Genomic DNA, 23,781 nt, shown 5'->3' with positions numbered 1-23,781 from the left:
TCTTTCAGGAGAGGAAATGAGTTTTTAATAGAAAAATACAAAAAGATAAAATAAAAAAAAGTCTGAAACTGTTAAATAGACGTATGATCAGAGAGAAATTGACTGTAAAGAGTGATTCTGAAAGGACGTGTTCTCATTCAACTCCTTTATTTGAAGTGTGCCTCTTGTCTCCTCACTGTGTGTTGCTTTGCCGGCCGTACAGGTCGTACTCTCGGTACAGGACGTAGTCCTTCAGTCGCTCCGGCAACGGCAGGAAGCTCATGAAGGTGGGCGACCGGAGACGAAGGCGACCGAGACAACGACGGATGCTCAGACGACAGAGATGCTGCAGACAGCGAGGATTCTCTGGAGAGGAGGAGGAGAGGAAGGATTAATGAAGACCACTTCTGTTGTCTGGGCGGGGGATTGATCAGAGTTTAATCTGATTTACCTTGCAGCCTGCAGATGTCGGGCCACTGCGGCTGCTCCATCACCAGCGCCTTCAGCTGAGAGCACAAAGTCACGTGATCCACGTAGTCCAGCAGGATGCGAACCACCTGACCTGAGAGGTGCTTCAGCCAGTAGACAGCGATCACCTCGCAGAACTGCAGTGACAGACAGACAGAGCTTCAACACAAGAGTCTTATATGTTAAAGTCAAACAGCTTCCACAGCAAATGTCACAGAAACTGCAGTTCCTCAAACGGTCACTAGAGGCTGGCTCCAATCTCCATAAGGCCTCTTATTAAAATGTCCAACTTTACAGCAGAAATAAACGTGTTTACAGCCTGGAACAATAAACAGTTTTGGTCTCTACAGCGTTTCTGACGACTGTACAGTGGGTGAATATTTATAAAACTCACACATTTAAATTATATTAAGGCTTAAAGTGATGTATAATTAAAGGAATAGCCACTTGGAGTAACAGCTGGGTGTCGTCTCTGTTTTCAGTAACCAGGATTCATTCAGCTCCACCCACACTTCACGTATTTGCCCATTTTTGGATTAGCGTCGGGGAAGGCCAAGATGGCGACAGCCCGAGCCGACCACAGTGGACGTCACAGAGACTACGTCCATTTTTAAGAGATTTAGATTTGGTTGTTTTGTTAAATGTACTAACATTTGATATTGTGAGACTACAGTTCAAACAGACTGTTGTTATGAAGAGTTAATAAAGTTATCGGTACAGGTTGTTACAGTGTGATCAACCGGTGTGGTTCTGTTCATTACCAAGGTGTCTTTGATCACACAGTCACTCCATCCCTCGAAGCCTTCAGGTATGTGGGAGCTGTTGCCATAGGGACAGTCAAAGCAGCGCCCCACATCGTAACCGTAGTTACACAGCATCCTGAGAACCACCTAACACACACAGACACACAAGAGGTCAGATTAAATACAAGAACCACTGTGAACGGCTGTACTTATGTTCCTGTAACTTCTGTGAATTTAAAATAAATGTTAAATATGTAAACGTAAAAGGATTTAAAACCTAATAAATGATGAAGAGTTTACCTCGTCTTTGAGAGCGTACTGCAGCGCTGAGGGGAAGTGTGTTGTGTTCACTCTGCAGTAGTAGTTGACGTTGGCTCCGAACCTCAGCAACAGGTTGATCAACTCATAGTTGCCCAAACGCAGAGCGACCTTAAAGACACAGTCACTGGATCAGCAACGGCATCATTGGTGTTACTAACTAACAGCGTATCCATCCGCCCAACGCGTCTGTGCTGGCAACCTCCCTGTGATTACTGTGATAATAAAGCTGTTGACTGTCAAGAAATAGTCCCAGAACGTTAATCCCACCAACTGTTCTGTTTGTGTGCAGATTAAACAAACAATAGTGAGCTTTAGAGGCGTTGGGAGGTGTTAACTGTAGACACAGCCAGGCTAACAATTCCCCTCTGCTTCCAGTCGTTAGTTTAATAAACACGAGATTAACACTCTCAGAAAGTAAAGTGAGTAGTTGTGTTTCTGTTGAACTATTTCTTGGAGTATGAAGTTCTTTTTATTGTTGGTATATAAAGAAAATTTACTATTTTTTCATTAATAATTTTACATTAAGTGTAACTTCAGTCTCTCAGCTACCTGCAGACATTTGATTGGGTCTTGGTTGGCCATGGCCCCGTTCTCCAGCAGCAGTTTGGCTGACTGTATGTCGTTATTGCAGACAGCGAAGAAGAGCGCTGACTGCCTCTCGTCGTCATAGCCACGGCGAATCCCGGGATGGAGCATGTAGTTGGGGTCATAACCTGCATCCAGCAATTCCTGATGGGAGTTTGGGGAAGAGGGACAATCAGTTACTGTTTAACAAACACCTGCAACTGTTCCTCAATATTAAAAATATATAGTTATTGTAAGGTGTGAAAGTTTTATACTTTTGTTTGTCATATGTGGCTGTAAACAAACCAAGTGTGAATTTATGCCGTCATGGAAGAAGTACTCAGATCTTTCACTTCAGTAAAAGAAACAATACAACATTTTACTTTAAAGGTCCAGTGTGTAACATTTAGGAGGCTCTATTGGCAGAAAGTGAATATAATATTATTAGGTATGTTTTCATTAGATGTATAATCACCTGAAAATGAGCCACCACTGTTTCTACAGTAGCCCAGAACAGACAAACCAAACACCGTAGTTTCTCCTACATTCTTGGAACGGGAGGTTGAGGCGAGGGGGTTGTAATATGCTACTACACTGCTGGAAGCCACTCAATCTTATACACACTACAACAGCACATTTTGTACATGTTATATTATTGGATTATAATAAATACCTAAACATGTCCACTGGAATAAAGTCACAAAAATACAATATTATCCTCATATTTGTATATAATATGATATCATTTACAGATCCATAGACCTGTGTACCACACTGGATCTTTCTGGATACAGGTCCTTTCTGTTCCACCTCTCATCATGGCTGATACACACACATACACACACACACACACACACACACACACACACACACACACACACACACACACACACAACAAACACAAACACAAACCTTGAGACAGTCTGCATGTCCTCCTGCAGCAGCAGAGTGTAGAGGACTCATCCCACTGTCGTTTACTTCTCCCACAGAAGTCACTGGAATCAGCAGCTTCAGAGCTCTGAGGAACACACACACACACACACACACACACACACACACACACACACACAGAAACCTCCACTTCATTGATCTGATGCTGTAGTTTTGATCTACTTTGCCAATGATGAGCTCATTCTCAGTTACTGCAGGTGTCCTCGGTGTGCCACGCGGTGGATCGGCATGTGTCCTGTGAGTTTGGGCACGTTCGGGTCGGCGCCGTATTCCAGCAACAGACTGATGACAGATGGATCTCCAGACGCAGACGCCTCGTACAACACGGATGCCTCATCCTCCGCCTGGGACAGGACGTCGGCCCCTGCAGGTCAAACAGCAAGAGGGAAAATATCCAGTTTATTTATCTAATGAAGCCTCATTAGAGCTGCAGCTCATTATAATACATTTTTACACAGGACGTTATATTAAAGATTAACCCCTGTCAGAGTTATATATTGTTACTGATGCATTGATGTCTGAGCAGCATTAGTTTAGTTTTATCACCTGATTATATAAATGTAACTATCAAATAAATGTAGTTGAGGAGAAAATACAACATTTGACAAATAAAGTGGAGTTTAAAGTATTAAACAGCAAAAGAAAATGCAAATATCAAAGACATAAGTACAATACTTGAGTAGATTTACTCTCCACCACTGAGGAACTGCAGGTGAGTATGTGAGTAATCTGGCTTTATGTTCAGGGTTGGAACAATACTACAAACTCGTCCTCAGTGCATTTGTTTTAGGGGAAAAAAACATTGATTCTATATTTTCTATTTATAGTGAATATGCTCTTTAAAAATATGCTGCAATTAAACATCAATCAAAGACAAGTCAGTAAAGGACACCAAGTATTAAAGATGCAAATACAATATTTATCTATAATAAAGATGAAGTTTCTATTAATAACAAACTTAAATGTGATTTTAAGAAAGCCTGATAAACAATGATTTTAGTCACATGTTTTCTTTCTTAGTTGAATAACCTCAAACTGAATGTTTTAACCCGACTTCTAAAATCAAACTAACTGACTCTCTCACCTTTCCCCAGGAGAGTCTCCACCACCTCCAGGTGTCCTCCCTGAGCGGCCAGTGCCAGCGGTGTGAGGCTGTAGTGGCTGCGAGGGTCTGGATGTGCTCCGGCCAACAGCAGCAGGTTCACCAGCGCAGCTTTGCCCAGCCGTGCGGCCTCGTGGAGCGGACGCCGGCCGTGGCAGCCCTCCTGGTTCACCCTGGAGCCTCGCTGGAGCAGCAGCTTCACTATGTCAGTGCGGTCTGAACGGATCGCTGCAGAGGGACACAGTCTGTCAGTGGTGAAATATAACAACGTACAATAACTCAAATACTGAGCTGAAGCACAGATTTAATGTTCTTTCATTCCCATTAGTTACTGGTTATTGTACAAATAAAATATTTCCATAAAAAACATATTAAGTGCTTATAAAACACAATATTTTGTTATAAATTGGACAAGTTTTTAGAAGTACAGCTATGAGTACAGAAGTAATTAGCAACTATTCAATAATAAACAGTGAAGTTACTTTCATGGAAAGCATTTCAGGGCTCCAGCTTCAGAAATGTGAGGATTTACTGCTTTTACTTTTTATTATTTTAATTTATTTCTTATAATTTTGAGGTTTGGACTGTTAGTGTAATAATACAAACACTATGAAGGTGGCACTTTGGGCTAATTGTGACGGTATTAGAGAGAAGAGAAAAGGATTCATGATTCATCCACAATAAAAAATAATCATGAGTTGCAGCCCTACACAAATAGCTTAAAGGTCCAGAGTGTGAGGTTTAGTGGCATCTAGTGGTGAAGTGGCAGATTGCAACCCAAATAAATAAAAACTAGTCTGTGTTTGGTTTGTCCGCTCCTCCTAAATGTGACACTCTGGACCTTTAAAATGAGCTTCACCTCAACCAACTACAACCGTAAAATCCTGCTTTCACATTAACGCACAACTCGTAATAATCTTCACGGGCTTTGAGGAGGTTAAATGTTGAGTCAGCCTACCTACAAACAGCGGTGCGTCCTCTTCTTGGTCCTGGCTGTCCGGCTGAGCTCCATGTTGGAGGAGGAAGGAGGCGTTTTCTATCAGACCTCGTTCTACTGCCAGGAAGAGAGGAGTCTGACCCTGAAGAGTACGACTCTTCACAGAGTCTGGGCCTGAAACTGGAGAACTGACCTGTTTGATTTAAACCTCTTTATCATCACACTTTTATTTCATTAATGAGTATAAAGTGAATACAAACCTTTGAATGTGAGCTCCAGGAGGTTTTGGTTGCTCTGAGCTGCCGCTTCATGGAGAGGAGTCCAACCTCTGCTGTCTGCCTGAGAAAACTTGTCTCTCTGTCGGACACACAGATCCTTCAAGAGCTTCTCGTTACCTGGAGGTTAGTTAGTAAAGTATATGTACAGTCGCCTTATTACACTACCAATGGATTCTGGTCTCAGTTTATAGTGTTTTTATTAGGTTTTTTTTCTGGATAAAATGCAGTAATTCTGTCTAATTCAGACATTGGGTGAAGAACTGTGATGTTGCCTTGTACTCCACACTCCACTCTCATCTAGGTAATGCTCCTCTATCAGCACACATAGAAACTCTTGGTGGTGTGAAGAATTTGGAGCTTATTTGCCAAGAAATCGAGGCGGACAGCAACTGATAGTGTACAGTGTTACCATTCAGTCAAATATCTTGACATCTGGCTTGATGAGAATTTTTTGGTAAACAGCTTGAGTTGTAGAAAGAGGACAGTTTTAATTAGCGGGGCCGTCACACATTAACATGCTGCTGCTTTCTGCCCTCAGGTTCATTACTGCTGATAATTGCTGCTGCACTCTCCATAATAAAGTTGGTTGTCCTTCCCTGTCTGAGACATAATAAACATTGTTTTTTTATTTATCTTATTAATGCTCCAAAGGCCTGAACTGATGCTGAGTCAACTTAACCAGCACTAAAGTCATACATTTGCCATGAAACATTTCCAATAATGTCTTAAAGTGTAAATACCAGGCAGTTTAATCTCTATTTTCTTAATTACAACATTTACCTTCTCTTATAGCAGTGAAGATTGTGCTGCTGTCTGCAGGCCCAGAACTGTGAGGAAAGAAGATCATTAACTGAGTTAAACATATCAAACACAAAGAAAAACTGAAGTCAAACTGAAGAGGAAGTCATCTGATCTGACCAAGAGCTTCACCTGCAGGGATATTAGTGCAAAACTTCCACATGAGGCCGACATTTTGGATCCAGTGAAAACCAGTTTCAAGTCTCTTATAGATCAAAGTGTCACAGTCTCTTTCAGACGACAGTTTAAAGTATTAATTACTTACAGACGACTTCAACCAGATTATATTACTATTAGCTCTTTAATGTTCTCAGAGATTAAAGGAAAAATAATTAAAAGCTTTTCAGTTTTGAGATTTAATTTACAAAAACAGATTAAAGCCATTCTTAAAAAGAATAAAAACAGTTTGACTGATGTCCCCTGAAGGTCACAAAATAAAACAGAAACATCGGATTGTGCAAATCAACCCTTTGTTTTTTAATAACTAATTGGAGTTAAAAGAGGAAAGTAACAGTATTCTTAATTGATATATTCAGTTATATTTTTGGGTTTATCATATCATCTTTTTATGTCTTTTGTCACCACTCCACACAAAGAAACTCAATAGGCAACCAGCAACTTTGCTGTTTTAATCACAAACAATCACAGATATCAAGTGAAGATATTTGAACTCAGAAACATTAAAATATTGTGGCACATTAGTTACAAACTGATGTTTGTTTCATGTTCAAATCTTCAGACATTTTCCCAAATACCTCTTTTTTCATTGAACTTAAGTTTAAACTGTCTGTTAAATGTTAAATTAGACATCAAACCGTGGTGGCAGGGAGGAGACAGATCCACCCCTGAAGCAACCGAGAAGAAGGAAATACTGCTAGTGAGAGACAATCTGGAGGATCGTGTGATGAAGGACAGAAAAAGAACGAGTTGATCAGGTTGACAAACATCAGAGCGTCCGTTACACTGACCTCCTGTCAACTTTAGTCGTGGAGTCTCGTTGGGCTTCTTTCTGTTTGTTGCTCTCCAGCAGACTCTGTTCAATCATGTACTGCATGGCTGCATCATTTTCATCATCTTCATCATCATCCCCCTTCCCAATTCGCTCAAACTCCATGATATCCACATAAAGGGTCCTGTTCGATAAAAGGGAAGCATTGTTGAAGAGATAGCATCAATCTGCTGCTACAACAAACAACCTCCACTCTTCTGGTTTCTGTCTTTCTGTCTTATGTTGTTGGATTAAGATTTTCTTTCATTGGAACCAAGGGCCCTAAACCAGCAACAGATCCAGATCAAATGTAGAATAGCGTTCATTAAGTGCAGTAAAAAGTGATCATGCACCATTAAAAAGGTTGTTTTCATTACATTTTTGAGTTTTAAAGGTCGAGTGTGTAACATTTAGGAGGATCTATTGGCAGAACTGTAATATAATATTCAAAGTTATGTTTTCAGTAGTGTATAATGACCTGAAAATAAGAATCATTCTGTTGTTGTTACCTTATAATGAGCTGTTTTTATCTACAAAGAGAGCCATGTTGAATCGCCATCTTTCTACAGTAGCTCAGAATGTACAAACCGATCAGTGGCTCTAGACAGGGACATTCACATCCACTCCTTCGCACTTGGAAGGGGGAGAATGAGGTAAGGAAGTTGTGATCTTCAACCACAAGGCTAGATGACACACTACAAACTGCACCTTTAAGTCAAACTCAAACTCTTAAGATTTTAGATAAAATAATAATGATTAAAGATAATTTACTCTTCTTCTTTTTCTGCCTTTACTGACAGCTGCAAATTAAATTACCTCAACAAAAGATTACAGGTTGGCAAAAACCTTTTTATAATGTATTTCAAAACTTAAAAGTTCGAGTTTGAATTAAAACTCAGTGAAAAAACTAAAAAATCAGTGAATACAGTTTCCATTCTTTGTGTTTTCTCAACTGTTCTTTTACTTATTTTAATTATTTTGTGGAGGTCAAGAAGGCCGGTGGTTGTGAAATGTGTGACCTGAGAGTTCAGACCAGCAGTAAACATTGACTTATCCTCATTATGTAACCATAATAATCTAACCAGACTGTAGTCACAATTTACAAATACTATACAGGAATTAAAAGATTATTAATAAAAGATTTTTGGCAATAAACTGATTAGTACAGCCAAAGGAAATAACTCTCACTGTAGTTTATTTTTACCTTGTAGTTTAGTGTTGGCTGGTCAGTTGTAGAGTCTGCAGATTAAAAGATGGCAGGAGGAGCAGAGGGTCTGACCTGTGACTGATACCAGAGCTGTATGTCTGTGAGGGTTGTATCAATGAACACATGTTTCACACAGAGTTTAACACAGAGCAGAGGCTGCCAGCTGCCAATACACCTGTGTCACTCACACACAACATCAACTGTACTGTGTCATTAAAGTGTAACAGAAACTCTACAGCACAGAAAAAGAGTTGTTTCAGCTGTTGAGCTACAGCACTCTGGTTGTGTGTGTGTGTGTGTGTGTGTGTGTGTGTGTGTGTGTATGGGGGGGGGGACACAGGGGATCTGATATGTTACTATATTTACTCTCTCCTTGCTCAGTTTATGCAGTGGTCTAAATCAGCAGTTAGAGTACACAACAAACCACAGCTAGCTGTTAATGCAGTGTCAGGCTCCTGTAGGCCGCCTACATCCCACCTGACTGCCCTCTGTGCAGTGTTTATTTACCTTTAACACCGTCAATTTTATATTAAATACAGAACACAAAGCAATAAACCTGCAACTATTGTTTGTCAGATAAATCTATTCATTGTTTACTCTATGAAATGTTGTCCAACACTTCTTTCCCGGGTCCAACAGTCCAAAACTCAAAATATTCAGTTTATCAAAACAGTTTATTTTCTAACTAATTGTTGCAGCAGCTTCGTTACTTGTAAAGAGACCAACAACTAGTAGTTGTGTGTCAGTTGTAGTAATTTGATTAAATTGATTGCCTGAAGGACCAGTGTGTAGGATTTAGTGGCATCTAGTGGTGAAGTTGCAGATTACAACTACTGAAGTGGAACTAAAAGCTCCTCTCTGGAGCCGGTGTTTGGTTTGTCTGTTCTGGTCTACTGCGAAAACATGAACTACAACTACAGGAGGCGACCGGCGGTGTTTGTAGATAACAAAAGTTAGTTCAATATTCAAATGATTATACACCAGTGAGAACACACTTTATATTATATTCAATGTCTTCCAATAGATCCTCCTACATGTTACACACTGGTTCTTTAATGTGCAACATAAAGCACAATAAATGATCTAGTAGTTGCAATTTGACATCATTATCATCTGTGTTAGTGTCTGATATAGAAGTCCAATATTCAGTCTCTCTTTAGTGGCTATATGTTGAGAGCTGACCTTGATTCTTCTGATGCTGTTCTGTCCTTTCATGTAAAAACACTTTTAAATAGTTTGGTTTATAACCTCCTGATTCGTATTTTACTTTCAGATACTTTATGCTTTTATGCTTTATCAGAATACAGACGATCACAGACAATAAGAACACTGTCTTTCAGGAGGGGAAAATAGTTTTTATTTAAAGGAAAATACAATAAGATAAAATAAAATAATGTCTGAAATCCTTTGGCTCTTACAGTTAGAGTGATTCTGAAAGTACATGATCTCATTTAACTACTTTGTTTGAAGTGTGTCTCTTGTCTCCTCACTGTGTGTTGCTTTGCCGGCCGTACAGGTCGTACTCCCGGTACAGGACGTAGTCCTTCAGTCGCCCCGGCAAGGGTAGGAAGCTCATGAAGATGGGCGACCGGAGACGAGAGCGGCCGAGACAACGACGGATGCTCAGACGACAGAGATGCTGCAGACAGCGAGGATTCTCTGGAGAGGAGGAGGAGAGGAAGGATTAATGAAGACCACTTCTGTTGTCTGGGCGGGGGATTGATCAGAGTGTAATCTGATTTACCTTGCAGCCTGCAGATGTCGGGCCACTCCGGCTGCTCCATCAAAACCATCTTCAGCTGGGAGCAGAAGGTCACGTGATCCACGTAGTCCAGCAGGATGCGAACCACCTGACCTGAGAGTTGCTTCAGCCAAGTGACAGTGATCACCTCACAGAACTGCAGTGACAGACAGACAGACAGAGCTTCAACACAAGAGTCTTATGTGTTAAAGTCAAACGGCAACTTCCACAGCAAATGTCACAGAAACTGCAGGTCCTCAAACGGCCACTAGAGGCTGGCTCCAATCTCCATAAGGCCTCTTATTAAAATGTCCAACTTTACAGCAGAAATAAACGTGTTTACAGCCTGGAACAATAAACAGTTTTGGTCTCTACAGTGTTTCTGACGACTGTACAGTGGGTGAATATTTATAAAACTCACGCATTTAAATTATATTAAGGCTTAAAGTGATGTATAATTAAAGGAATAGCCACTTGGAGTAACAGTTGGGTGCCGTCTCTGTTTTCAGTAACCAGGATTCATTCAGCTCCACCCACACTTCACGTATTTGCCCATTTTTGGATTAGCCGGGAGCCGGTGGAGTCAGGACAGCCAAGGTGGCGACCACACTGAGCTTCACTACGGCTCTTCAGAAACCATGTGGGTGACGTCACAGAGACTACGTCCATTTTTAATTTCACAGTCTGAAACTGATGTAAGTAGGTTTTGTTGTCAGTAATATGGACAGAAAACATTCAAAATACAGCCTGATATCGATATATGGGGGTTTAAATAAAGTGCTAACACTATATCAGCCAATAGTATAGTTTTATGTGGAGATTTAGATTTGGTTGTTTTGTTAAATGTACTAACATTTGATAGAGACTACAGTTCAAACAGACTGTTGTTATGAAGAGTTAATAAAGTTATCGGTACAGGTTGTTACAGTGTGATCAACCGGTGTGGTTCATTACCAAGGTGTCTTTGATCACACTGTTAGTCCATCCCTCGTAGCCTTCAGGGAAGTGACTGTTGCCATAGGGACAGTCGAAGCAGCGCCCCACATCGTAACCGTAGTTACACAGCATCCTGAGAAGCAACTAACACACACAGACACACAAGAGGTCAGATTAAATACAAGAACCACTGTGAACGGCTGTACTTACGTTCCTGTAACTTCTGTGAGTTTAAATAAATGTTTCTGTAAAACCTTTTAAAGCATAATAAATAATGAGAGCAACAGTTTACCTCGTCTTTGAGAGCGTACTGCAGCGCTGAGGGGAAGTGTGTTGTGTTCACTCTGCAGTAGTAGTTGACGTTGGCTCCGAACCTCAGCAACAGGTTGATCAACTCATAGTTGCCCAAATGCAGAGCGACCTTACAGACACAGTCACTGGATCAGCAACGGGGAACAACAGCATCATTTTGGCTATTTCTTGACGAACAACAGCATATCCATCCGCCCAATACTTCTGTTCTGCATCTCTGGATAGATCGTTGGTTGCCAAATATTTCTGTAAACCTGGCAACCTCACTGTGACAGCTCGAGTTAATAAAGCTGCAATCACTGCACCGACTGTTTGTAAAGAAATAGTCCCAGAGCGTTGCTCGTGTACAGACTAAACAAACAATAGTGAGTTTTAAAGGTGTTGGGAGGTGTATTCTAACTGTAGACACAGCCAGGCTAACAATTCCCCTCTGCTTCCAGTCGTTAGTTTAATAAACACGAGATTAACACTCTCAGAAAGTAAAGTGAGTAGTTGTGTTTCTGTTGAACTATTTCTTGGAGTATTAAGTTCTTTTTATTGTTGGTATATAAAGAAAATTTACTATTTTTTCATTAATAATTTTACATTAAGTGTAACTTCAGTCTCTCAGCTACCTGCAGACATTTGAGTGGGTCTTGGTTGGCCATGGCCCCGTTCTCCAGCAGCAGTTTGGCTGACTGTATGTCGTTATTGGTGACAGAGAAGAAGAGCGCTGACTGCCTCTCGTCGTCATAGCCACGGCGAATCCCGGGATGGAGCATGTAGTTGGGGTCATAACCTGCATCCAGCAATTCCTGATGGGAGTTTGGGGAAGAGGGACAATCAGTTACTGTTTAACAAACACCTGCAACTGTTCCTCAATATTAAAAATATATAGTTATTGTACATTTTAAGGTGTGAAAGTTTTATACTTCTGTTTGTCATATGTGACTGTAAACAAACTACCTGAATTTATGACGTCATGGAAGAAGTACTCCGATCTTTTACTTCAGTAAAAGTAGCAATAGTGTAGAAATACTCAAGTGAAAGTCCTACAACCAACATTTTACAAAAAAAGGTCCAGTGTGTAACATTTAGGAGGATCTATTGGCAGAAAGTGAATATAATATTCATAGATATGTTTTCATTAGTGTATAATTGTGTTTTTCGTTGGCTCAGAATGAGACGTTTCTATCTACAGAGATAGCGGATCCTCTACTACAGAGGCTGCAATGTTGAGCCACCACTGTTTCTACAGTAGCCCAGAACAGACAAACCAAACACCGTAGTTTCTCCTACATTTTTGGAACGGGAGGTTGAGGCGAGGGGGTTGTCATATGCTACTACACTGCTGGAAGCCACTAAATCTTATACATACTGGTCCTTTAGGTAAATGTATTAGCCTCAATGTATACTTATACCAAATGTAACAGTACTTATATAGAACAGCACATTTCAGAGTACGGGTCGTTCTACATGTTATATTATTGGATTATAATAAATACCTAAACATGTACAATGGAATAAAGTCAGTGGTGATACATTTGTATACAGACATGATGCAGAAGATTACAGACTGGATAGATTTTATTTTTATATGATATGATTTGATATAATACGATATCATTTACAGATCTGCATACAGATCCATAAACCTGTGTACCACACTGGATCTTCCTGGATACAGGTCCTTTTTATTATTTTTCACCTCTCATCATGGCTGACACACACACACACACACACACACACACACACACACACACACACACACACACACACACACACACACACACCTTGAGACAGTCTGCATGTCCTCCTGCAGCAGCAGAGTGTAGAGGACTCATCCCACTGTTGTTTACTTCTCCCACAGAAGTCACTGGAATCAGCAGCTTCAGAGCTCTGAGGAACAAACACACACACACACACACACACACACACACACACACACACACACACACACACACACACACACACACACACACACACACACACACACACACACACACATACACAGAAACCTCCACTTCATTGATCTGATGCTGTAGTTTTGATCTACTTTGCCAATGATGAGCTCATTGTCAGTTACTGCAGGTGTCCTCGGTGTGCCACGCGGTGGATCGGCATGTGTCCTGTGAGTCTGGGCACGTTCGCGTCGGCACCGTATTCCAGCAACAAACTGATTACAGATGGATTTCCAGACGCAGACGCCTCGAACAATACGGATGCCTCATCCCTCGCCTGGGACAGGACGTCGGCCCCTGAAGGTCAAACAGCAAGAAAAAACAACAAGAAAATATCCAGTTCTTTTATCTAATGAAGCCTCATTAGAGCTGCAGCTCATTATAATACAGTTTTACACAGGACGTTATATTAAAGTATCATTATGGCAAAGATTAATTCTTGTCAGAGTTATATATTGTTACTGATGCATTGATGTCTGAGTAGCATTAGTTTAGTTTTTCATCTGATTATATAAATGTAAAAAAAAATAAAAAGTGAAGTTTAAGTATAAAGCAGCAAAAAAAGAAAGTAAATATCAAAGTCATAAGTACAATACTTGAGTAGATGTTCTTTCCACCACTGAGGAACTGCAGGTGAGATAATACAAGCAGCAGAGAAGGAGAAGTGTTTGTTATTAGCCTGCAGTATGTAAGTAAACTGGTCTGATGTTCAGGGTTGAAACAATACTACGGACTTCAAAGTCATTATTTTCTTTTAAAATATGCTAGAATTGAAAGATAAGTCAGTAAAGGACACAGATTATTAGAGGTTCCTATTAATAACAAACAAATGTGATTTTAAGTGGTGTTAGTGTATTAAAAATGCTGAAATATACATTTAATGTATATTTGGAAAGCCTAAAAAACAATTTGAGAGAAATGTATTTTTTTGCTAGAATGATTTTAACTTAATTCACGTTTTCTTTTTTAGTTGAATAACCTCTAACTGAATCTATCAACCCGACTTCTAAAATCAGACCAACTGGACCAACTCAGTATATAATATTTTGAAATATAAAACACTGCAGGAGTTCAATTCCTCCCAGAATCAGTAATTTATACATACATTCCCTGAACCCAGATCCATTTGCCATCTGCTCCAGTTCTAATCTACCATCTCCAGTTTAAGTGTTAAAAGAAATAATGCTGATAAATGTATGAATATTGAGAGTAAATGACTCTCACCTTTCCTCAGGAGAGTCTCCACCACCTCCAGGTGTCCTCCCTGAGCGGCCAGTGCCAGCGGTGTGAGGCTGTAGTGGCTGCGAGGGTCTGGATGTGCTCCGGCCAACAGCAGCAGGTTCACCAGCTCAATTTTGCCCCGCCGTGCGGCCTCGTGGAGGGGACGGCGACCATGGCTGCCCGACTGGTTCACCATGGCACCCCACTGGAGCAGCAGCTTCACTATGTCAGTGCGTTCTGAACGGATGGCTGCAGAGGGCGCACATTAACTCAAAAGCACAAACTTTATATATAACATTTTCTTTCATTCACATTAGTTACTGGTTACTATACAAATAAAATATTTCCATACAAAACATATTAAGTGCTTATAAAACACAATATTCTGTTATAAATTGGACAAGTTTAAGCTAATTATTAATCAATTAGTCAATTCATATTTAGAATTAATTGGTAACTATTCAATAATAATCACAGTAGTCACTTTCATGCAAAAGCATTTCATGGCTCCGGCTTCACAAATGTGAGGATTTACTGCTTTTCCATTTTAATTATTTTAATTTATTTCTAATAATTTTAAGATTTTGACTGTTAGTGTGACAATACAAACACTGTGAGGGCACTTTGGGCTAATTGTGACAGCATTTCTGACTATTTTAAGATTTTAACAAACCAAACGATGAATTGAGAAAATGATCAGCAGATTCATCCATAATAAGAAATAACCAATAGCTGCAGCCCTACACAAATAGCTTCAGTCCAGTGTGTAGGAATTAGTGCCATCTAGTGGTGAAGTGTCAGAATGCAACTCAAATAAATTAAAACTAAACTTAAGAAAAACACGAGGAAATGTTCGTTCCTAAATGTTACACACCGGACCTTTAAAATGAGCTCCATATCAACCAACTACAACAGTAAAATCCTGCTTTCACATTAACGCAGGAGTCATAATAATAGTAGTTCAACAGTCAAAGTGGACATTTAACCTCTTCCTCTGCCACAACAGCTTAACAGGCTTTGAGGCAGTGAACTGTTGAGTCAGCCTACCTACAAACAGTGGTGAGTCCTTGTCCTTGTCCTGGCTGTCCGGCAGAGCTCCATGTTGGAGGAGGAGGGAGGCATTTTCTATCAGACCTTGTTCTACCGCCAGGAAGAGAGGAGTCTGACCCTGAAGAGTACGACTCTTCACAGAGTCTGGGCCTGAAACTGGAGAACTGACCTGTTTGATTTAAACCTCTTTATCATCACACTTTTATTTCATTAATGAGTATAAAGTGAATACAAACCTTTGACTGTGAGCTCCAGGAGGTTTTGGTTGCTCTGAGCTGCCGCTTCGTGGAGAGGAGTCCAACCTCTGCTGTCTGCCTGAGAAAACTTGTCTCTCTGTCGGACACACAGATCCTTCAAGAGCTTCTCGTTACCTGGAGGTTAGTTAGTAAAGTATATGTACAGTCGCCTTATTACACTACCAATGGATTCTGGTCTCAGTTTATAGTGTTTTTTTTTAAATATTTTTCCAGACTAAATGCAGTCAATTTGTTTAATTCTGACATTGTGTAAAGATCTGTGATGTTGCCTTGTACTCCACACCCCAAAAGTACGATGTAATGTCACCTACACTCTCATCTAGGTAATGCTCCTCTATCAGCACACACAGAAACTCTTGGTGGTGTGAAGAATTTGGAGCTTATTTGCCAAGAGAACGAGGCGGAGAGCAACTTTTAGTGTACAGTGTTACAATTCATTAAATTTTTCAATGAAGTTTTATTTGTATAGCATCAATTCATAACAGAAGTTATCTCAGGACACTTTTCAAATAGAGCAGGTCTAGACCGAACTCCTAATAAAATTATTTACAGAGACCCAACAGTTCCCACCATGAGCAAGTACTTGGCGACGGCGGCAAGGAAAAACGTCCTTTTAAGAGGCAGAAACTGCGGACAGACCCTTCGGCTCTAGGTGGGTGGTCGTCTGCCTCGACCAGTTAGAGAGAGAAAGAGAGAGAGAGAGAGACAGAGGTGAAGACAGAAGGACAAAGACAGAGACAAAGGTGCACAGCAACAACAGTAGCAACAACTACACTAATAGTAGTGACTGATGGTGATTATGATGATGAACATGATGACGACAACAGCCACAGTGATGGGGGACAATGAGCAGTGACAATAGTAATAATAGTAACTGTAATAATAATAACAATAATAATAATAATATTAGCAGTGGGAGTCGAGCAGGACCATGGCAGGAGGCTCCACCAGGATCCATGAGAACCTGCGAGACGAGAAAGCACAAGAACTCCGGGGAAGAAGTAAAGTTAGTAACATGCATTAATGGGACATGAATGAGTGCAGAAAGAGAGAGGAAGGGAGGAGCTCAGTGCATCATGGGAAATCCCCCGATAGACTAGGCCTATAGCAGCATAACTAAGGGATGGTTCAGGACTCACCTGATCCAGCCCTAACTATAAGCTTTATCAAAGAGGAATGTCTTAAGCCTACTCTTGAATGTGGTGAGGGTGTCTGCCTCCCAAACCACAACTGGAAGCTGGTTCCACAGGAGAGGAGCTTGGTAACTGAAGGCTCTGGCTCCTGTTCTACTTTTAGAGACTATAGGAACCACAAGTAGCCCAGCATTCAGAGAACGTAGTGTTCTAGAGGGGTAATAGGGTGCTATGAGCTCTTTAAGATATGAAGGGGCCTGACCATGAAGAGCTTTATAGGTGAGGAGGAGGATTTTAAATTCTATTCTACATTTTACAGGGAGCCAGTGCAGAGAAGCTAGTACAAGAGAGATGTGATCTCTTTTTCTAGTTCCTGTCAGTACTCGTGCTGCAGCGTTCTGAATTAATTGGAGCGTTTTAATGGACTTATTAGGGCAACCTGATAATAAAGAGTTGCAGTAATCCAGCCTTGTTTAATTTTTGTAATATGAATGAAAGAAGGCAGTCCTAGAGGTGTGCTTTATGTGGGAATTAAAGGACATGTCCTGATCAAAGATAACTCCAAGATTCCTGACAGTGGTACTAGAGGCCAAGGTAATGCCATCTAGAGTGACTATATCTTTAGACAGAGAGTCTCGGAGGTTTTTGGGGCCAAGTACAAGAATTTCTGAGTTTAACATCAGAAAATTGCAGCTCATCCAGGTTTTTTTATGTCCTTAAGACATGTTTGTAACTTAGATAACTGATTAATTTCATCGGGCTTGATTGATAGATATAACTGTGTATCATCTGCATAACAGTGAAAGTTAATGGAGTGATTCCTAATAATATTGCCTAAAGGGAGCATATATAAAGTGACTAGAATTGGTCCAAGTACAGAACCTTGTGGAACTCCATGACTAACTTTACAGTTCATGGAGGATTCATCGTTAACATGTACAAACTGAGAACGATCTGATAAATAAATTCATTTAAATATCTTGACATCTGGCTTGATGAGAATTTTTTGGTAAACAGCTTGAGTTGTAGAAAGAGGACAGTTTTAATTAGCGGGGCCGTCACACATTAACATGCTGCTGCTTTCTGCCCTCAGGTTCATTACTGCTGATAATTGCTGCTGCACTCTCCATAATAAAGTTGGTTGTCCTTCCCTGTCTGAGACATAATAAACATTGGCTTTTATTTATCTGTAAAGGTATTTATCTATATCTCACTGCTGTGGCCCAAACTTAACCCAAACCAGTGACTGATTAATGCTCCAGGAGCCTGAACTGATGCTTTGGATCAGATTAATTTCAGCTGGACTTCAGTGTGGAGAGACAAATAAAAAAATATAGAGCTAGCCATCACTGAGTCTTAAAGTGTAAATACCTGACAGTTTAATTTTATTCTCTTAAACACAACATTCACTTGTAACAAGCCTCCGCCTCACCTTCTCTTATAGCAGTGAAGATTGTGCTGCTGTCTGCAGACTCAGGCCCAGAACTGTGAGGAAAGAAGATCATTAACTGAGTTAAACATATCAAACACAAAGAAAAACTGAATCTGATCTGACCAGGAGCTTCACCTGCAGGGATATTAGTGCAAAACTTCCACATGAGGCCGACATTTTGGATCCAGTGAAAACCAGTTTCAAGTCTCTTATAGATCAAAGTGTCACAGTCTCTTTCAGACGACAGTTTAAGGTATTAATTACTTACAGACGACTTCAACCAGATTATATAACTATCAGCTCTTTAATGTTCTCTAAGACAGCTCAGAGATTAAAGGGAAAACAATAAAAAGCTTTTCAGTTTAAGAGTTAATTTGCAAAAACAGCCATTTAAAAAAAGAATTAAACAGTTTGACTGATGTCCCCTGAAGGTCACAAAATAAAACGTGATTTATGAAAGTAAATTAAAACATGGACATCGGATTTTGCAAATTAACCCTTTGTTTTTCAACAACTAATTGGAGTTAAAAGGGGAAAGTATAGAGCTAACAGTGTCCTTTATTGATGTATTCAGTTATATTTTGGGCTTGTTTGATAATCTTTTCATGTCTTTTGTCGCCATTCCACAGATTTGACACTATAAACTTAACTATCTTAGTAAAAGAAAGTCAATAAGCAACCAGCAACTCTGCTGATTTAATCACAAACAATCACATATATCAATATTTGATTGCAAAATCCCCCAAGTGAAGATATTTGAACTCAGAAACATTCAAATATTGTGGCACACGTTCAAATCTTCACACATTTTTCCAAATACATCTTTTGTCATTGAACTTAAGCTTAATCTGTCTATTAAATGATAAATTTGACGGCATTAGACATCAAACCGTGGTCGCAGCTAGGAGACAGATCGTTAGACTAACCTCCTGCCACCTTTTGTCCTGGAGTCTTGTTGGACTTCCCTCTGTTTGTTGCTCTCCAGCAGACTCTGTTCAATCATGTACTGCATAGCTGCATCATCTTCATCATCATCCCCCATCCCGACTCGCTCAAACTCCATGATGTCCATGATATAAAGGGTGTTGGCCCTGTTCAAAAAAAGGGAAGCATTGTTGAAGAGATGTCATGTCAGGACCCTTGAACACGTGTGATGGTTGAACAGACATTAAGCATTAATCTGCTGCTACAACAAACAGCCTCCACTCTTCTGGTTTCTGTTTTTCCACCAGATATTGGAAACTGACTGCAAGGAGTTTTTTCCCATTCAGACACAAGAGGTCCAACACTGACGGTAGTTGATCAGGTTCAACTCACAGTTCATCAAAGGTGTTGAGGGATCGTTCAAGAACTTCAATCTGGGGGAACAGTTTCTTTATAGACCTGACTTTGGCATGGGGGGAGTTGTTGAAACAGTAAAGGACCAAACACAAATTGTTAACACACAGTTGGAAGAACAAGCTGTCTAAAATTGCTTGACTTTATAAAGCATCTTGTTCAGATGTGCCGGCTTCTAACTGCCCTTCTAACCCTGCTTAAAATCCTACATGGGGACCTTTCCTGCAGCCATCTTTCTCTCTCCTCCTGTTTCATGTCTATCTCTTGTGTCAAATACAGACCGTTTTTTTATTTTTGTTTAGTTTTTAGGTGAGGAAGTTGCAATCTGTAACTACACCACTAGATGCCACTAAATCCTAAATACTGCACCTTTAAGTCAAACTAAAACTCTTAAGATTTGAAATCAACTAAAAATAATTTACCTTTCTTGTTAGGAAAAGAGGGGCAGGGTGGGACTTGAACCCACGGTCGCTATAACAAGGACTCATCGCCGGCACATGGGGCGCCACAGTGGCGGTTCTATCTTGAATGACACCCTGGGCGAGACCCCCTTCTAGCGCCCCCCTCCCCCACAATAAAAAAAAAACACAAAATTCTGCACAAACTTATATTTTATTATAACAACATAAGTGAAGCAGAGAATTATATTTCTCGATTGCACAAATCCTTCATCAGAATAACTGGATTTAACTATTGCACTTTGTTTTTAAGGTGCACAATCTCCACCTCCAACATTGCCAAAAGAGAATGAACACAGTTCTGCACAAAATATGAAAGTATAAGTTATCAGAACCACAAGGACATCCATAAATATACGCTATATACATAAATGTGCCAAAATATATACAATCAGATACAGAAAAAAGTAACAAGAGCAGAGAGCAACAATAATATATAATATTACAAATAATGTACAAACAATATATAGAATAAATATTCTAAATAGCACAAAATCTTCATCACACGAATGGGAAAACACACTAAAGAGAATCTAATTATTACACTATTGCACTAAGAACAGCAAACACAAACTAAAACTAAAATCTGACCTTTCTGACCTTCCTGATGATGTTATCATAAGAAATCTGCTCCCCTGTTGAGTGATGATACTGATGACGCCAAGGCCAGTGAGCCTTTCCTGGGACATGGTTGACCTCAGGTAAAAAAACAAACATAATAGTTATACCCACTAATTAACATTAGCCCTTCATTCATGACATTGTAATCATACAGTAAACGTAAACATAGTTGCATACCTTCATCTTTTGCTTGTTTCTCCTCTTCTTCTTTTCTTTTTTTCCTAATTTGGGCACCTGATGACTTTGGCCTTTTCCTGTCCATCTCTGTGTTTATTTGGCATTTGAAAATCAAACAGATTCCCCCCCAACACTTTCACTCACGATCAGGAGTCAAGACTAAACCAGTTCACCTGGGTGACCACATAATCGTTTTGTATTACCTATTTTTGTTAGTCATTTCACACAATTCAGAAAAACAAAAATGTGCATGAACTATTAGGCCTGTATTTATTATATTATGAATGAAATGTGCGTTATTTGGTACGACGGAGTGTTAGGGCCAGACTAAGAGAAAGAAATATTTTATTATTTTTGGAAATTACAAGAATAAAGTCATAATATTACGAGAAGAAAGTAGTAATTTTATGAGAACTCTTACAACAAAGAGCAGTTTTCCCCGCTGCATTAAAATGAGGAATGTTGAGCATCTTGTGAAGTTATACTTTGATATCGGTTTCACAAATAAGGAAATACTTAATCTTTTGGCACATCAGCATCAAATTATTATCAGTATCAGGACTTTGAAACGATTGTGCAAACGTGTGTCTATTATTCTCGTAATATTATGACTCTTTTATCTTTTATTTCCAAAATTCTATTTATTTATTTATTTTTCTTCTTAGTATGGCCCTAATACTCCGTCGTAATTTGGAAGAAAGTCGAAGTGTGACTGACTTACAGTGGACCCCCCCCCTTGTCCGTCCCATTAGGGAGACCCAGAGGTGAACTGCCCCCCCCCTCTTCTCACACAGCTTCTATGCAGGGCACCTGCTCAGCAAGCAGGGGCGCTTGCAGCTGTAGGGGGCGCAAATTTGCCAATTCCCCTCACAGTGACAGATGACAGAACAGATAGATAATAGGAAACCGGCGCAGAGGATTTTTTTTTTTGCCCCCCCATCCCCATGTGTCATTAAAAACAATGCCGCCCGCTTCGCCCCATGCCCAAAACCGCTACTGGGGCGCCAGTTCCTCCAGGTGGGTTATTGTGCCCCAATTTACTGTTATTTGGAAAAACAAACAACAAATAAAAACTGTTTTTTTCCCCCAAAACTGTTCAGAAAACTAGTTTCTATGATTGTTGTAACGGTTTAATTTTCAAGCACCCAAATAATGGAGACTTGGGTTCACTGTGAACAAGTTTTAAAATACAGCTAAATAAAGTGTTTCTAAAAAAGAAAAGAAAATTAAATTACCTCAACCAAAGATTATAGGTTAGCAACACTATTTTTATTTATTTCAAAACTTAAAAGTTCGAGTTTAAATTAAAACGTTAAAAATCAGTGAATACAGTTTCCTTGAAATCATGAGTTTTCTGTTTTTTAATTTATTTTAATTATTTTGTGGAGGTCAAGAAGGTCGGTGGCTGCGACCTGAGAGGCCTGTGTTCAGACCAGCGGTAAAGGTCGGCTTCTCCAATTATATAACCATAATAATCTAACCAAACTGCAGCTGCAATTTACAAAAACTCTACAGGAATTAAAAGATTATTAATAAAATATTATTGCCAATAAACTGATTAGTACAGCCAGAGGAAATAACTCTCAGTGCAGTTATTTTTTTACCTTGCAGATGGTGTTATGGTGTAGTTGGGTGGTCAGTTGTGGAGGCTGCAGATCAAAAGATGGCAGGAGGAGCAGAGGGTCTGACCTGTGACTGATACAAGAGCTGTATGTCTGTGAGGGTTGTATCAATGAACACATCTTCCACACAGAGTTTAAAACAGAGCAGAGGCTGCCAGCTGCAAACACCTCTGTGTCACTCACACACAACATCAACTGTACTGTGTCATTAAAGTGTAACAGAAACTCTACAGCACAGAAAAAACAGTTGTTTCAGCTGTTGAGCTACAGCACTCTGGTTGTGTGTGTGTGTGTGTGTGTGTGTGTGTGTCTGTGTGTGTGTGTAAATATGTTACTATATTTACTCTCTGCTTTCTAAGATGTGTAATGATCTAAATCAGCAGTCAGACAGTGTGACACTACACAATACACCACAGCCAGCTGTTAATGTAGTGTCAGGCTCCTGGAGACATCCCAGCTGACTGCCCTCTGTGCAGTGTTTATTTACCACCATCAATGTTATATTAAATACAGAACACAATGCAATAAACCTGTAACTACTGTATGTCAGATAAATCTATTCATTGTTTACTCTATGAAATGTTGTCCAGCACGTTTTTCCCGGGTCCAACAGTCCAAAACTCAAAATATTCAGTTTATGATATAAAACAGGAAAAGCATCAAATCCTGACATTAAAGGAGCTGGAGCCAAAAGAGTGTTTTGGTCAAGATATTTCTTTCAATTTTCTTAATTTTATAGGTTAATACAGTGTTTATTTACTGTATTGTTACACATATAAAGTTTGTAGGTAAAAAGAGAAAAGAGTGAATCTATCAATTATCAAACCAGTTCATTGTCTGGCAGTCGACTGATTTATCAACTAATTGTTGCAGCAGCTTCGTTACTTGAAGAGACCAACAACTAGTAGTTGTGTGTCAGTTGTAGTAATTTGATTAATAAAACCTTTGGCCTGAAGGACCAGTGTGTAGGATTTAGTGGCATCTAGTGGTGAAGTTGCAGATTACAACTACTGAAGTGAAACTATAAGTTCCTCTCTGGAGCCGGTGTTTGGTTTGTCTGTTCTGGTCTACTGCGAAAACATGAACTACAACTACAGGAGGCGACCGGCGGTGTTTGTAGATAACAACAATTAGTCCAATATTCATATGATTATACACCAGTGAGAACACACTTTATATTATATTCAATGTCTGCTAATAGATCCTC

General features: G+C 39.8%; 1 protein-coding gene across 5 annotated transcripts; it reads right to left on the bottom strand.

Moving 5' to 3' along the window:
* LOC127371241 (dynein axonemal heavy chain 12-like) lies at positions 1-22,641 on the bottom strand. Of its 5 annotated transcripts, none has more exons than XM_051413949.1 (14): positions 20,953-21,043; positions 20,746-20,850; positions 19,285-19,449; positions 18,359-18,411; positions 15,773-15,907; positions 15,534-15,692; positions 14,490-14,735; positions 13,391-13,562; positions 2,988-3,093; positions 2,061-2,240; positions 1,491-1,619; positions 1,209-1,337; positions 431-584; positions 1-345 (listed from the first exon to the last, which is right to left on the bottom strand). In XM_051413949.1, exons 2-14 carry the CDS (start codon positions 20,841-20,843, stop codon positions 173-175), a joined length of 1,899 nt encoding a protein of 632 aa, XP_051269909.1. In that variant the 5' UTR covers positions 20,844-20,850; positions 20,953-21,043; the 3' UTR covers positions 1-172. The 5 variants fall into 5 exon arrangements, with proteins under 5 accessions (XP_051269909.1, XP_051269908.1, XP_051269911.1 ...); XM_051413948.1 differs by lacking the exons at positions 13,391-13,562; positions 14,490-14,735; positions 15,534-15,692 and adding exons at positions 3,219-3,390; positions 4,111-4,356; positions 5,087-5,245; XM_051413950.1 differs by lacking the exons at positions 1-345; positions 431-584; positions 1,209-1,337; ... (1 more) ...; positions 2,061-2,240; positions 2,988-3,093 and adding exons at positions 9,677-9,995; positions 10,081-10,234; positions 11,032-11,157; ... (1 more) ...; positions 11,940-12,119; positions 13,098-13,203.
* Between the last annotated feature and the right edge of the window lie 1,140 nt (positions 22,642-23,781).

The sequence above is a fragment of the Dicentrarchus labrax genome, unplaced genomic scaffold, assembly GCF_905237075.1.
Source record: "Dicentrarchus labrax unplaced genomic scaffold, dlabrax2021, whole genome shotgun sequence".
Taxonomy (NCBI): Eukaryota; Metazoa; Chordata; class Actinopteri; family Moronidae; genus Dicentrarchus; species Dicentrarchus labrax.
Note: the sequence above shows the minus strand (reverse complement) of the source record. Positions and strands in the feature narration are given on the sequence as shown.